General features: G+C 37.9%; 1 protein-coding gene across 1 annotated transcript in view; it reads left to right on the top strand.

Annotated features, from left to right (window-relative positions):
- Positions 1-14,206, top strand: part of TRPM1 (transient receptor potential cation channel subfamily M member 1) — a 90,135-nt gene that overhangs the window by 55,484 nt on the left and 20,445 nt on the right. The window contains exons 7-15 of the mRNA XM_082061007.1: positions 662-833; positions 3,914-4,088; positions 6,242-6,365; positions 8,101-8,173; positions 9,022-9,122; positions 9,803-9,976; positions 11,018-11,152; positions 12,106-12,156; positions 13,659-13,799. Of these exons, the coding sequence (XP_081917133.1) occupies positions 662-833; positions 3,914-4,088; positions 6,242-6,365; positions 8,101-8,173; positions 9,022-9,122; positions 9,803-9,976; positions 11,018-11,152; positions 12,106-12,156; positions 13,659-13,799 (1,146 nt within the window). The remainder of the gene's footprint in view (positions 1-661; positions 834-3,913; positions 4,089-6,241; positions 6,366-8,100; positions 8,174-9,021; positions 9,123-9,802; positions 9,977-11,017; positions 11,153-12,105; positions 12,157-13,658; positions 13,800-14,206) is intronic.

Raw genomic sequence — 14,206 nt, 5'->3', positions numbered from 1 at the left:
GTGTATTTTGCAATGTCAGCTGTGTAACTGTTCACCTTTTTGGAGTAGAAATATTTTCACTGTTTTTAAAGCATGCCTAAGAGCTGAAATTTAACAATTTCTTGAAGAAAATCTATTTAACTATCTTTGTCAGGTTGGCATATATGACCTCGGAGTAAATATGGAGCTGGTGAGGTTTCCATTGCTTTCAATAGCAGAGACCTCTCTGTGGTGACAGAGTTGTAGGCCCTAACTTGCGTGTGGCATGCTGAGAATTCTGTACGTCATGTATGTATGCCTCTATGTGTAAAAGACTGGCATTTCTTGTAGATGGGCACTCTGCAGTGGCATATTAATTACTAGGAACTCCAGATGAGAATGTGTGCAGGAAGAGGATTATGTAACACTGTGTGTGATCAAGGAGAGTACATTAATGAGCTTAGGACAACATGCAGGAGAATGCACAGATGTGACTGTCATCCTCCAGAGAAAACACTGCTGTGAAGAGCTCAAGTTGTGAATCTGAAATCAAGCTCAATTTCGAATTCTCCTCTATTTTTGCTTGTAAAGATCTGTTTGATTAGTTTCCTCATAAGGCTTGTGTGTCTGGTGGGCAGTATAGGGGATTTTCATATTTAGTTCTTAGTTCTAATATAAGTGCATCTATTCTTTTGACACACAGGTAACACGGATTTACCAAACAATGTCAAACCCTCTAAGTAAGCTCTCTGTGCTCAACAGTTCGCACACCCACTTCATCCTGGCCGATAATGGCACGCTAGGTAAATATGGAGCTGAAGTAAAGTTACGACGTCAGTTGGAAAAACACATTTCCCTGCAGAAAATTAACACACGTAAGTACAGTGGGGCAAACTGTACATATAACATCTTAAAGGAAGGGAGGGAAGAAGGGCTTGAAATACTTCAGGGTATTGAAATGAAATGCTTCTTCCAGCTCTTTCTAGCAGGAATTTGATCAGGACTGTGTAACTGAACTAAACATAAGCTGTCTGATAAGGGGTGAAAGAACCCACATCTAACAGCATGGAAAACCCAGAAAAGTAAGGATTGCATGAATGGAGGAAGAAAAGTTTACAAATAACAGCAAGGAGAAGCTTCAAATCAGTAAGAATTTAAGAAAAGGGAAATATAAAGAATTTGTGCACTTTTAGTTAGAATTTAGAAGTGTCAGTAAATACACAGAATGGGATGAGTTTGTACAGTTCCTGTTTACAAGAATCCTGTGCAGCTCAGTGATTTCTGATTCCAAATGTTCATACTAACATTTCATTTTCTCATTTATATGAATTTATTTCATTTGAAATGTCACACTCAAAATTCTTTGATCTTCCAGAGAAACTCAGCTGGGATTTTGACACTTAATAAAGCCATTATCAAGATAATTTCACATCAGTACTTTCGTATTTAGAGTTTTGTGCAGTTTTAAAATTTCTGTCAGTTGTTACAGCCTCTCTAAAACAACTTTGTAGAGTTCTTTTTGGCATTATGTAGAAAAAACATATTGTAAAAGGCATTTTTTCATTAACATTTTTGTGGAAAAAAATATTGTTTTAAAGATTAAGTAAATTTTAAAAATTAGTAGCTGTGGTTTTCCATTGACTTTAAAAAAAAAAAAAGCCACAACAAAAACCTAACTAAAAATGGTCCAAAAAAGTTAATGTTTTTTGAATCCATACTTCAATGAAGAGCTACAGGAGAGTAGACATCGGTTCTACCAGCTGCCTTTCTGCCTTGTCGCAGATGCCATTGTAACCTCTGTAGGCCTGTATAAATAAGAAAAAACCATTCAGAATGACAAGTGCATTGAACTCTACAAAAGTTTCTAATAGGGTTTAGGTGCTCTTATGGGTAAGGCACAAAACTGAAGTAGAGCAGCAAGTAAAGCTGAAAGGCGCCGTTAGAGGTGTCAGCCACAAGGATCTAAATGTTCCATGAAGTCTTTAAGTGCTGCTTTTTGCCCATGGTAAGCTTCAGAAACGGAGCTCACCAAAATGGCCCCTTGCCTTTGAGTGTGGATTCAGGCTTGTGCACCCTAACACTGAACCCTGACCGTGACTTTTTCTTAAATATCTTAGAAATCTGTTAAGGAGTAGTTTACCGTCATTAGCTCTCACAGCAATAAAGGTTATTTAACAACATCCATATTAACTTCCCATGTTTTCTGCTTAGTTTGGTATTTTTCTTATAATACCACTCAAACTTAACTCATGCCTGCTCTTGCCTAATTAACATCAGTGTTTTGCTTGGACATCAATTATGCCCAAGAAGTAGTCTACATTTCTTTTAATAACTTTGAATAGTTTAACAAAAACCTTTACACAACTGTAATTACTTGAGATCTACTTAGGAACCAGTAATGTACATGCTTTCTTTTAACCTGTTGACAGCTACCTTCACCTATAGATATTGAAAACACTCCCTCAGATGCCTAATTCTAATTTAATTATCACTTAGAAAACTTCTTGTATAGTCCCGAGTGAGAGCTGACAATGCCTGTAACAACTTTTTTGTTTGCTTCTGGGCATTAAAGACACCTGCTTAGTTTTGTACTTTCATTTGCTGTTTCAGTTATTATCCTGATTCTGATTGGGAAACATTACTGCCTGTAATTTTTTTGCAACACTCTTTGTTTGAATTGCTCTGTGAGCAATAGCTAATGTCAGCTATGCTTTTTTCATCTTTGTCTTCTGCAGAAGTGCTGGGAGAGTTTAAGACTGTAAAAGGCAGCACTGGCTTGGAAGATAAGGAAGTCAGGGCCCAGAGGCAAGATGTTCTGTATCGTTTCTTTTCACACCACTGGGGCTGGGGATATTGGTTCTGATTTAAGCAGTGTTTGGTGATTTTTGTTATGAGAAAGGCAAAGTTGGGAAAACACACAGGAATTACAGAACTCTTTCTGTGAAGAGCTGTAGCACACTTCCTAGTAACAACATATAGGCAGTTGTTTTGTTTCTTTTTAATCACTTCAAGCACAGGCGCCTCTTCTGGAAATCTCAGCAGAAATCACTAAGGATTTCATGGACATCCAGGCCAGCCCATGCTCTGTGACTCCTCCTTATCAGAGCTGGGGTATAGCTGACAGGAGGATGTCAGGAAGCTTCCACTGTTCTTGTGCATGGTGCTCCTGTTCTTCAGAGAGGAATGACGGTTTAAAATACGAACTCTTTCATTCATTCTCAGTTGTATAAAAAAGTGCATCTTCTTTATAAAGCACTGGTCATTTTACAGATCAAGAACTGAATTCAAATGCTTATAATAATAGGATTAGTCAGCCTTTGGGTAATGTTTTGTCCTTCATTTCCCCAAGTATCTTGTGACCAAGGCTACTGAGACCATGTGACCTGTGGGCTTCCCTTTGTCATCCTATGCCTGGAGATCACAGTGAGGCAGGGACAGCAAAGGGATGCTCAGCTGTCGTCTCTTCCATCGGCCAGCCATTTCAGCCTCATGAGAAAGACACTAATGTCATATTTTTTATTTTAGGAGAAAGCATAGCTGTATGTCACCTTACTGAAGACTTCCTGTAGTTAACCAATGAAGTTAAAGCATCAAAGACATGCTAGCTGGGAGCCATCCAAGTAACAGTGAAGCTAGTGAAGTAGTAGGAGAATCCTGTTAACTCTTTTATCTGTACATAGTGTCTCTCAAAAGAGATTACAAACAGTTCAGCAACACTGAGTGAATAAATTATCAGTATGGAGCTGGTGGAAAAGCAAGGGCAGAGAGACATCTGTTTTCCTTTAGGGGCTATGAAACAGCATATAGACATTTTTCCTGGTGTTGGCCATGAAATGGCCATCATTTTTCCTAACCGCTGTGGTTTGAAGTGATGCTGTAACACAGAAATCGCATCCACCTCTTAAACTAAGTTACAATGATGCTTCTTTTTTTTTGTTCCTCTGTTTTTTTGCAGGGCTGGGACAAGGTGTTCCCGTAGTTGGGCTCATAGTGGAAGGGGGTCCCAATGTGATCTCCATTGTCTTAGAGTGTCTACGAGAAGAACCCCCTCTCCCTGTTGTGATATGTGATGGTAGCGGTCGAGCATCAGATATTCTGTCATTTGCACACAAGTATTCAGAAGAAGGAGGGTAAGATTTGGGGATCTTCAGCAAAGCTGTGTCTTGCTCAGGAGAATAATGTAGGACTATATGCCTTGTTTTCATTAAAGCTTCATAAAAAAACACCTCAGAGACAGAATGCTGCTAACAGAGGCATTCTGCTGTCAGTCAGCTTTTGTTGCTTGTTTGATCTTAGCCCTGGCATTAATGAGTAGAAATTATTACCACTTGGAATGTATTTGATGGTCCATTGAAATAACCCTACTCTCAGTGCAGCACACTGTCATACAAGCTTCATCAGCATTTGCTGCACTATACTTGATGCTGGATTGGACATGTTAGAAGCAAGGAATAAGTGGTTCCCAAGAATTACTTTTTTTCTCAGGCCAGGACTGAGTTTTATTAGTGTATGTATTTGCAAAATTTGTACTGTCTGATTCCAGTGTGTTGTGTGAATGAGCTTCATTCCCCAAGAGTGCCAGACCAGCTGAAGAAATGTTATGCTTCCTTCCATTCTTTTGCTTGCATCTATGATGGTTCTTCAGGGCAGTGCTGCCTGATGTCATGAACAGAGCAGAGGATCTTGTCTGGAGCATTCTGCTCCATAGCCCTTCTGTCCATTGCCCAAATGAATCTCTAAAAGTCCTTCCTAATCCAAAGTTTTTTTGAATCTCTTATATTTATTGGTAATTGTCTGACCCTTTGGTTGACAGAAAGTATGGTTAGTTTAAAGAAGATACAGAACCTATACTAGCAGCATATAGCTCATCTGCTCTGCAGAGTAAAAGATCTGCTCTGACAAATACTCCAAGTGGAAGCAGGGTATTGCATTTGTAATTTAAAATACTGCTTCTCCCAGTCAAGTAACATACATTCCCCATTGTCATTGTTAATATCAGGATTTTATCTTTAGGAGCCAGATTCAGGCAAAAACCTAGTATGTTGTCTTGATTAGGGCATGGCCTACCCATCTTGCACTGAAGAAATAGCCTATTTCCTTGACTGAAGTTGGATTAAACACTAAGCAGACAACTAGTATTGTCAAGCAGTGCAGATGTTATTTGCTGAATGAGGTGAGCAGGAGAATTTTTTTGATGTTTACACATAGTGCGTATTTAATCCTCTCAACAGTATTTATGATTCAGAAACATTCTTTTCCTTTCTATCAACCGAGCATCCTTAGCTTAGATCAAATGACTTTTTTTTTCTTTCTCATTCCTCCTTCCTATCAGCTCATATGTAATTGAAAGAGCTTATCAAGAACAGTCTGTCCGAGATCTGCTCACTGTATGACTTTCTCTCCCAGTGCATATGATGCAGTGTCAAATTTTCCTCTCCAATAATTATGATGAGATAAATGTGTTCATCTGGTAAGGCAGGTTTGTAATGAGAGTTTTTTGTCAGCCCTGCTGTCTAAAAGTATAATTTCCTCACAATGAACTGTGAGTTTTACTGCACTTCACAGGCTCAGCTGTCTCACTGCTTTGAATGCCCACTGGTAATGTTTGCCATCATCTGAAAATATATGTGTTTTATTAGTAAATTGATGAAGATTGAAGGGCTCTGTTTCTGATTGCTTTGAGAGACCAAACATTTCTGACCTTTCTAGAATGTTTTCAATCTAAATTTTTAGATCATCTTTTGGTTTTTTTTCTTTCTTAAGTGGGTATTATGAGGTCTCAGATACACTAGCAATTTAAATCCTCTGTTTAAGAGGACAACCAAGATTACTAAGGTGACATATCAGTAGTGTGAAATATTTTTGTTTTTTTAACTATATGCAAAGGGCCTTGCAACATATAGAGGCAAAGGTAGGGGCCCTGTAAGGTGTACTGCTGAAATCCTGAAGACCAAACTTCTTAACAAAATTATGTCTATATTATATAACAGGAGTAAGAGGTAACTGCAATAGATTCCAGGGTGAAAGGACAGCTGAAGTTCCCTGCCAGTTTTAAATCAGTGCTGAGGTACTGAGTTGCATAAGAGCCGGTCTGAGTACAAATTTTCTGATTACTGTTAACTCTTTATGAACTCCTCACCTCTACTGAATGCAAAGATATATTTTCATTTATTTTCAAAATGAAGTCATTGCACTGATGGATGAAAAATTGCTTCTCAAATAGTAGGCCTTCTGAATATATATTAATTCTGGATATGTATTTTATGTCTCATTTTTCATTTAGGATAATAAGTGAATCCCTTAGGGACCAGCTTCTAGTTACCATCCAGAAAACCTTTAACTACAACAGGAATCAAGCTCATCAGCTGTTTGTCATTCTTATGGAGTGCATGAAAAAAAAAGAACTTGTAAGTGTCCTAAAAGTAGTTCAAAAAGGTAATTACTGTGACCAGAGTTACAGTTTAACTTTTTTTTTTTTCTCCTCTTTCTGTATAGCTCCATAAATATACACAATCATTCATTCATATGCATAGGCCAAGAAAGGGATTTTGTATTTTGGAAAGTTTCTAAAACCAATTTCAGATTCTTCTCCTGTGTAAGCTGATAGGAGTCTTTTTTTCACAGACTTCACGAGGTAGATTAAGACACTGAGACAGATGCACTAAAATCAGGATCAACTGCAGAAGGTAGAGAGAAGATAATTGAAGAAAGGGTTCCTAGGAGCAATAAGCATTCAGAGTGCATCAGCACAGTTTTGGTCTTCTGATGTAGTTACTTTTTAATAGCCTTTCATTCCAGTTCAACTGGGCTATTCAAGTCTTTCAAGAGAAACTGAAACATTAAGCGTTCTTGAAGATCCCAGCCTTGCTTGATCCTGCTTGTTGCAGGCCTGTGCTATGTACTGTACCACTCAGTCAGGTTCCTGCCTGTCTGCCGTATGCCAGATGCAGAAAAAGGGGTGCGGTTAGTAGGTCCGAGAGGTTCTCCTGCCCCTCTACTCTGCCCTGGTGAGACCACATCTGGAATATTGTGTCCAGTTCTGGGCCCCTCAGTTCCAGAAGGACAGGGAACTGCTGGAGAGAGTCCAGCGCAGGGCAACGAAGATGATCAAGGGAATGGAGCATCTCCCTTATGAGGAAAGGCTGGGGGAGCTGGGGCTCTTTAGTTTGGAGGAGACTGAGAAGTAACCTCATTAATGTTTATAAATATGTAAAGAGTGAGTGTCACGAGGATGGAGCCAGGCTCTTCTCGGTGACAACCAGTGATAGGACAAACTGGAACACAAGAGGTTCCACTTAAATATGAGAAGAAACTTCTTCACAGTGAGGGTGACAGAGCCTGGACCAGGCTGCCCAGGGGGGTTGTGGAGTCTCCTTCTCTGGAGACATTGAAAACCCGCCTGGACACATTCCTGTGTAACCTCATCTAAGTGTTCCTGCTCTGGCCAGGGGATTGGACTGGATGATCTTCCGAGGTCCCTTCCAATCCCTGACATTCTGTGATTCTGTAACATTCTGTGATTAGGTTATTCTGCTTTTGAATTACTAATCTTTTAATATGTAGCTAAATGGCTACGCTTTATATGAACTACTATTTTTAAAATCAGTGAACACTAATGGACTCAACTAAGCAAATGTGACAAAAAATAACTGTTTTACTTAATTAGTTGATTCTGGTTTTTTGTTTGTCAATTTGTAGCTTATCCTCCAACTAAAAAATAGATAAGTGTTATCATCAATAAAATTAATGCTATGATAATCATCTTGGCTGACGAGCATTTACATTTCCAAGCTGGCATTTCCATTACTACTGGAAAGTAATAAAACCATCAGAAAACAATCAGTTTGGCATAGCAGTTTTGTTACCCCTTTTCAAAATCCATGGGTTTATTGAAGAATTTCATCAAATTTGTCACATTTATCAATGCAGGAATATTTTAGGATAACTTTAGTGAAATAATTCAATTAAATGCTTTGGAGAAAATTACATTTCAAATAAAAATTTAGTGGAACTCTACTTTTTAAAAAATCTCAAGTCTTAGAAAATAAGAAAGCTTCACCATTCTGCTCTTTTTTCTAGCTACGTGTTTAGTCTCTCTCATGTACTGTAATTGTGTGTGTTTGGTTTTATGCTGTGCTTTAGATTACCGTGTTCCGCATGGGGTCTGAAGGGCAACAGGACATTGAGATGTCCATCTTAACTGCTCTCCTCAAAGGTGGGTTTTGCAAGCAATGCACAAATTGATCCTGAGAAGACAGTCCCATACATTTGTCTGAGGTTCACTCTTGGTGTTTGAGTCTTTGATTTATACACTTGGATTATAAAAACCCGAACGTGTTTGGCTTAAGGTTCAGAATAGCTTGAAGCATAAAATTTAGACTGAAAGTTTTGTGTGGCTTTTCTTACCTGAAAGCCTGGGATGGGAATGCTGCAACAAATATTACACTGATATTTCAATACATTTTACTGAAGTATGTTGAATTTCTAGTGTATATTAATAAAGCTAGGAAAAAAGGTGGGAAGATTAAAAGACTACCTGGATTTTTCCAGGTCTCAGCCTGTGCTTTTTAAGACTTAAGGCCAAATTTAGGATTAGTTCCTTATTTATTTGGAGTTTGTTATGTTTGCTGAAACAACTGTTTTCTGTCTCCTTGTATATAGTAGTTGATACAGGCTCAATATAGGATCGCTACAGCTAAGAAATAAAGAGAGGAATTACTATACTAATATGAACAGCATCAGCCAGAGGAGCTGAGGGGAGGAGTCTTTTAGAACAGTTAGATGTCTATCTTTAGCTTCAGAGTATAAAGTCAATGTGGGAGCTTTAAGGAAAAAAGGAGAGAATCTGGTTAATCCTTTTGAAATTAGGATTATGGTGTTAAGTGGAAGATGTTATAAATTGATTTGATGAATCCGCTGCTTTGTGGTAGAATTATTCTAATGGTAGTATGATATGGAGTCAGGCTTGCTGTTTTCTAATTCTTGGAGAAGTGAATGACAGAAGGTTGCTCTATCTAGTTTCATCATGCATGAAATACTAAACATCTGTGTGTTTCTCTTTAGGTACCAATGCATCTGCTCCAGACCAGCTCAGCTTGGCTTTGGCCTGGAATCGCGTAGACATTGCACGTAGCCAGATCTTTGTCTTCGGACACCACTGGCCTGTAAGACAAAGTTTTCCTAGTCATACTGTTTGTTAACAATTTAAAATAAGTGGTGGAATATTCACACCTTGGATTTTGTTGGCATGAGAAACAGTATTGAATTCCATCTTATGCTGAACTGATGTAGGATATCTCATTAATTAAGAATGGCTTATTTATTTTGAAATTTCCTAATACTGCTATTTGCAAATATTTAGCAATGCTTTAAACTCTGTGAAATTAAGATTTCTTATGGGATTTGAAAGAAAACAAACAAACAAACAAATGTTTACTGGAAACAATCTGTGGCTTTAATGTTATGGAGGCACCCCAAAATGACTCCAAACAACTAATAAGCTTAAACCAACTTTAATCCGAAACTGAAACTGAAGTGTCACAAAGTTGAGTAGTCTCTCTTTCCGGTTCTCTTGCACTGATTTTATTTTGCAAGAGAAATGTTCCACAGTCTGCCTACTTCATTACTTTGTCTTTCAGTGTTATTGACTAAATGAGATGTAACAGCTTTAAAAAAGTATAAAGCTGTGGCTATGCTAAAAGGTCCTTAAGGAAATTATCATTCTTAATTGACTGCATGTGAGAACTGGTCACTGGGGAGCGAGTTCAACAGGACTGTATTCAATGAAATAGGCACTGTACAATCAATTAGATTTCTAATACTTCTGATGCATTATTAAATGCAGCCTTTAGGAAGCCTTACAGCTCCTGATGGTACAGCTCCTGAGAAGGAAAAGAAATCTCCAGCAGCTCAGACTAAAGCAGCCAGAGGGAAAGGAAAAGGGAAGAAAAAGGGAGGAAAAGGAAAAGAAGAGCCAGAAGAAGAAACAGACCCAAGAAAGCTTGAACTCCTGAACTGGGTGAGATGAAAGTATTTGTATTAAAACTGTTAAAGAATTCATTTTTTCCATCCTGGGGGGCAAAGAGAGAAGGAAAATACATATGGACATTCTATAAAATGCTCATTTACATGTTATCACAAGATCAGCAATAGATTCTGCAGGGATGCAGTTCTGTCTTTGACCCAGAAATCCCTCTCTCATCCCATGTGCACCACAGGCAGCCATCCCACAACCGTACATGGCAGTGCTTATCTGCTGCTTCTTCCCCTGCTTCCCTTCCTTCAGAAGGAAATAAGAACACCAGTGAATATCTTAATCCTTCCTTGTACATGTTATTTATCCAGTGAAGACAGTTTAAACATCTCCATTTCCAAGTGCTTCTTTTTCCAGTTGCAGTAGCTTAGATTGTTCTGTTGTCTGGCTTGAAGTTCATGTGTCAAGGGGATTGCTGCTCGAGGCGTTTTCCCCTCTCCTACTGGGTTCTAACCCTTAGATCGTATGAAGAGAAGACTCATATGAAGAGGCTTCCTGACTGAAAGCAAAGCTGAGTTGGTGAAGGAAGAGGAAGTGCTTCCTCCCAAATGATCTGAGTCTTTTGGCATTATGTGTTACCTTTTTTCTGAGGCAGCAGTTTGAGTGGATGATACACATACGAGTTATCAGGATAAATAATGTCAGTCTTTCCTAATTGTATACAGTGTGTTTTTCTTAAATTTTAACTTGTTCTTATCACGTTGAGCAAGTAAATCTCTTTTTCACATAATGTGTCAAGCATGGTATGCCTTGTTTAGTTAAAAATACTAAACAAGATGATTGAAAGCTACAATTGTGTTGCTAAAGGTTTCTTTCACTGCTATTCTCTTGCCCAAAACCTCATAGGAAAACTCTACCATCTGTATTGACTTGCACATGGGTAAAGTGTCACTTTCTAAATTCCTTTTCACTTACAGATTGATCAGCATATTTGGGAATATTTTCAGTAGAGAAAATGTTTGTGCTTGTTGGCCAAACAACTCTTCTGTGCTTGCATAGTCTCACATTCTCCATTCTGCCATTCAGGTGAATTCCCTGGAGCAGGCTATGCTAGATGCACTAGTTCTGGATCGAGTGGACTTTGTGAAGCTACTTATTGAGAATGGAGTGAACATGCAGCACTTCCTCACTATTCCTCGACTGGAAGAACTTTATAATACCGTGAGTGAGCAGAAATAATAAAATGCCCTGTGACCCTGTGATGTCTTTGCTACTGTATGTATAACAGGGGTGTCATTTTTCTTCTTCTCCTGCTGGGATATGTTTGTTTTTCCAAAAAGCTCTGAGCCCTGACAACACACAGAAGTTAGACAGCGATAAAGGGAGCTTTGTTACCACATGTATTGTCCTCTTCTTTCCTTACATATACACATTCCTAATCAATAAGCCTACAGCAGCTTTCAGAAGCCATTGCAGTTTTTCCTGTAAATATAGTGTTATATTTAAAATGCATGTTCAGAACACTTAAAAAACTAATGTAGATAGTAAAAATTTAATACCAGCCAGCAGTGATAATTTACTTTTAATCTTAAAATATACTTTATAAATATACTTTAATATTATTGAAATAAGCCTGTAAAGTACTTACAGAGCAATTTTTATTCTTAGCATATTGCAGAAGCCAGTATCATTTTTCCTTGTGGCCCAGCAAAGCAAAATGTTTTCCCCAAAACCACAGAGCATCATGCTTTTTTATTCAAACTCTCCCTGACTCAGCCCACAGCAAATTAATCAAGAACATAACTATTTATAGACTCTTTTTCTTCCCATCATTTAAGAGGCAGGTAGTCTAGGGCAGCATTTATACAACATATAACTTCAGTCTAGTCCTCCAGTCCCTTTATGGCTCCTGCACCAAGTACAGACTCAGACAATACTACAAACTGCTGTGACTTGAATCACCACATAAAGGATTATAAGAAAGGGATTACACAGCTCATGGTAGAAATGTGTTTGTCATTGCAGCCCAGGTCCTTCTTTTCATGCCTGCACAGTGTGATGGCACATGGTTGCCTAAAATTATGTTTACAATGCCAGATCATTCATTACATTTGTGTTTGCAAAAAACCTGCAGAATTGAAGCTCTAATGGACTGGGAATGATTTTTGTTTCAGAGATTGGGTCCACCAAATACTCTGCATTTACTTGTCAGAGATGTGAAAAAGGTAAGCTTAACCAACAGCAGCGTTACATTTGCATTATTATATTAACCATGTGAGTCAACAGTAAAAGCAAACATAGCACGGGGAAAAGTAAACATCTGAAATTAGATGGTAGTTGTTAAGAAAAGTTAAATTAGTTCTTGTGACAAACAGTGATGTCAGTCTAAATTAGGTATGGCTATACTGCACTGCTAGTAATTTAAAAACTAAGGAGAGGAAAATTAAGCTCCAAATAGTGTAATATATCATTAGACATTTAGGTTGATAACCATTTCTTCTCTACAAGAAGGTCCCAATGCAGAAAAAAAAAAAAAAAGGACTGCTAGTTTAACTGGGAGCCCCACTCATGAGCATAGAATTTGTTCCCTTTTATTTGTTTCCTTCTGTGTTTTTTAGTTACTTCTCTCCCAAGCAATCCTGCCTTTACTTGGGAGAAATTCTGTTCTGTTTCTCAGTGCTACAAGTCCTAAATTTGTTATTCATTTGTTTCCATTACATGTAAATCCATTCATTAGACATGAATAGGTTCATTGTAAGATTTGTTGTTGTATTTGCTCTGTTTGAGGTTTTGGAGCTTTTGTTCAGTAACATTTACTTGAAATAGCCTCTATTCCTTTTTGCAAGAAAACTGCCATTTATTCCCGTGTGGTTTAGGTGTGGGAATTATGCAGTACTGGGTTAATGTATAATTCATATTGATCTGCTTCATGGTTTAACACTTTTCTCATTCAGTGTTTGTCTTTTTGAGTGTTACTAATGCTCTTCTGCATTCTGCTTTCTATCTGTCTCCTTTTCATTGCATTTTCATGGCTCACTCATTCAGCGGCAGTCTCGGGGATTCGGTTGGGTTAACATGGAGGTGATGTGTTTGCTTAGGATATAGTTGTTTTGCCATAGAAACTGCTCAGTGGTGCTGTAGAATCAGTTACTGTTGTAGGATGTAGCTTGGAGCACAGTCCAGCAGAATCAATACCACTATCCAGTTTTTAAGTGTGACAGTGGGAATTATTGTCTGCCTTTTTCTTTGATTATGGGCTCCACATTAATCTGAATCATGTTCTGCGTTGTAGCCTTAACTGTGTAGGTAATATTATGATGAAATATAAGTTTCCATAACATGTAAAGTATGCCTGATATCCACCATGAAATTGTCATGCTTTTATACTAGATTAGTGATGATCTGTACAGAGTTATTTAATTTCATCAGTATAACCCTTGCAAACAGCTCCAGCTTGTATGGACACTGACATATTATACAACTAAATTGAATGAAAATTTGCCAACTATAATTACTGCCAACAACAAAACAAAACAAAAGAATTCCCCCCCCCCCAATTTCATTATGTGAATCAGTTATCATTAATTTTATACAAATATTCAGAGACAGAAACCAGTGGATGTAAATAATACCCATGTGCCAATTTACACATGATATATCTAGGTTGGCAATTTAATATATGTTTCCTTATCCTAAGTCCTTATTATTTTTTTTTTTTTTTTGGTAGGGAAATCTTCCACCAGATTATCACATCAGCCTAATAGATATTGGTCTTGTGCTTGAATATCTCATGGGTGGAGCGTATCGCTGCAACTACACTCGAAAAAGTTTTCGGACTCTTTATAATAATTTATTTGGACCAAAGAGGGTAAGAATGAGTTTATTCTGGATGTGGGCATTGTGCTGATGGTAAAAAACAATACTGTGTTCCTCTGTCTTTGTGGAACACTGCATGTTAAATTTTAAAGAAATGCTGCACTCTGGTAGTGAAGTTATATAAGGAACCTGTAAAACATCTATGTTAAAGGATGGGAGGTAAATGCATTGATCTGGAGGGGTTAATTTCTCCTTATTTCAGTACTTCATTAGCTTAGATATTTGGTCAGTTCAGCTTTGAAGGTCAAGTGAAGCTTCACAGCCTAACTACAGGAAACGCACTAGGAAACAAGTCCCACAAATAACCACAGGGCCATTCAAAGCCCAAGTATTCTGTACTCATTATATAATACATGTATAGTGTACTACTATCTGACAGAACAAACAAATAAACCTTTT

This window comes from Streptopelia decaocto (assembly GCF_964273445.1).
Source record: "Streptopelia decaocto genome assembly, chromosome: 9".
NCBI classification, from domain to species: domain Eukaryota; kingdom Metazoa; phylum Chordata; class Aves; order Columbiformes; family Columbidae; genus Streptopelia; species Streptopelia decaocto.
This window is presented reverse-complemented; position numbering and strand designations above follow the sequence as displayed.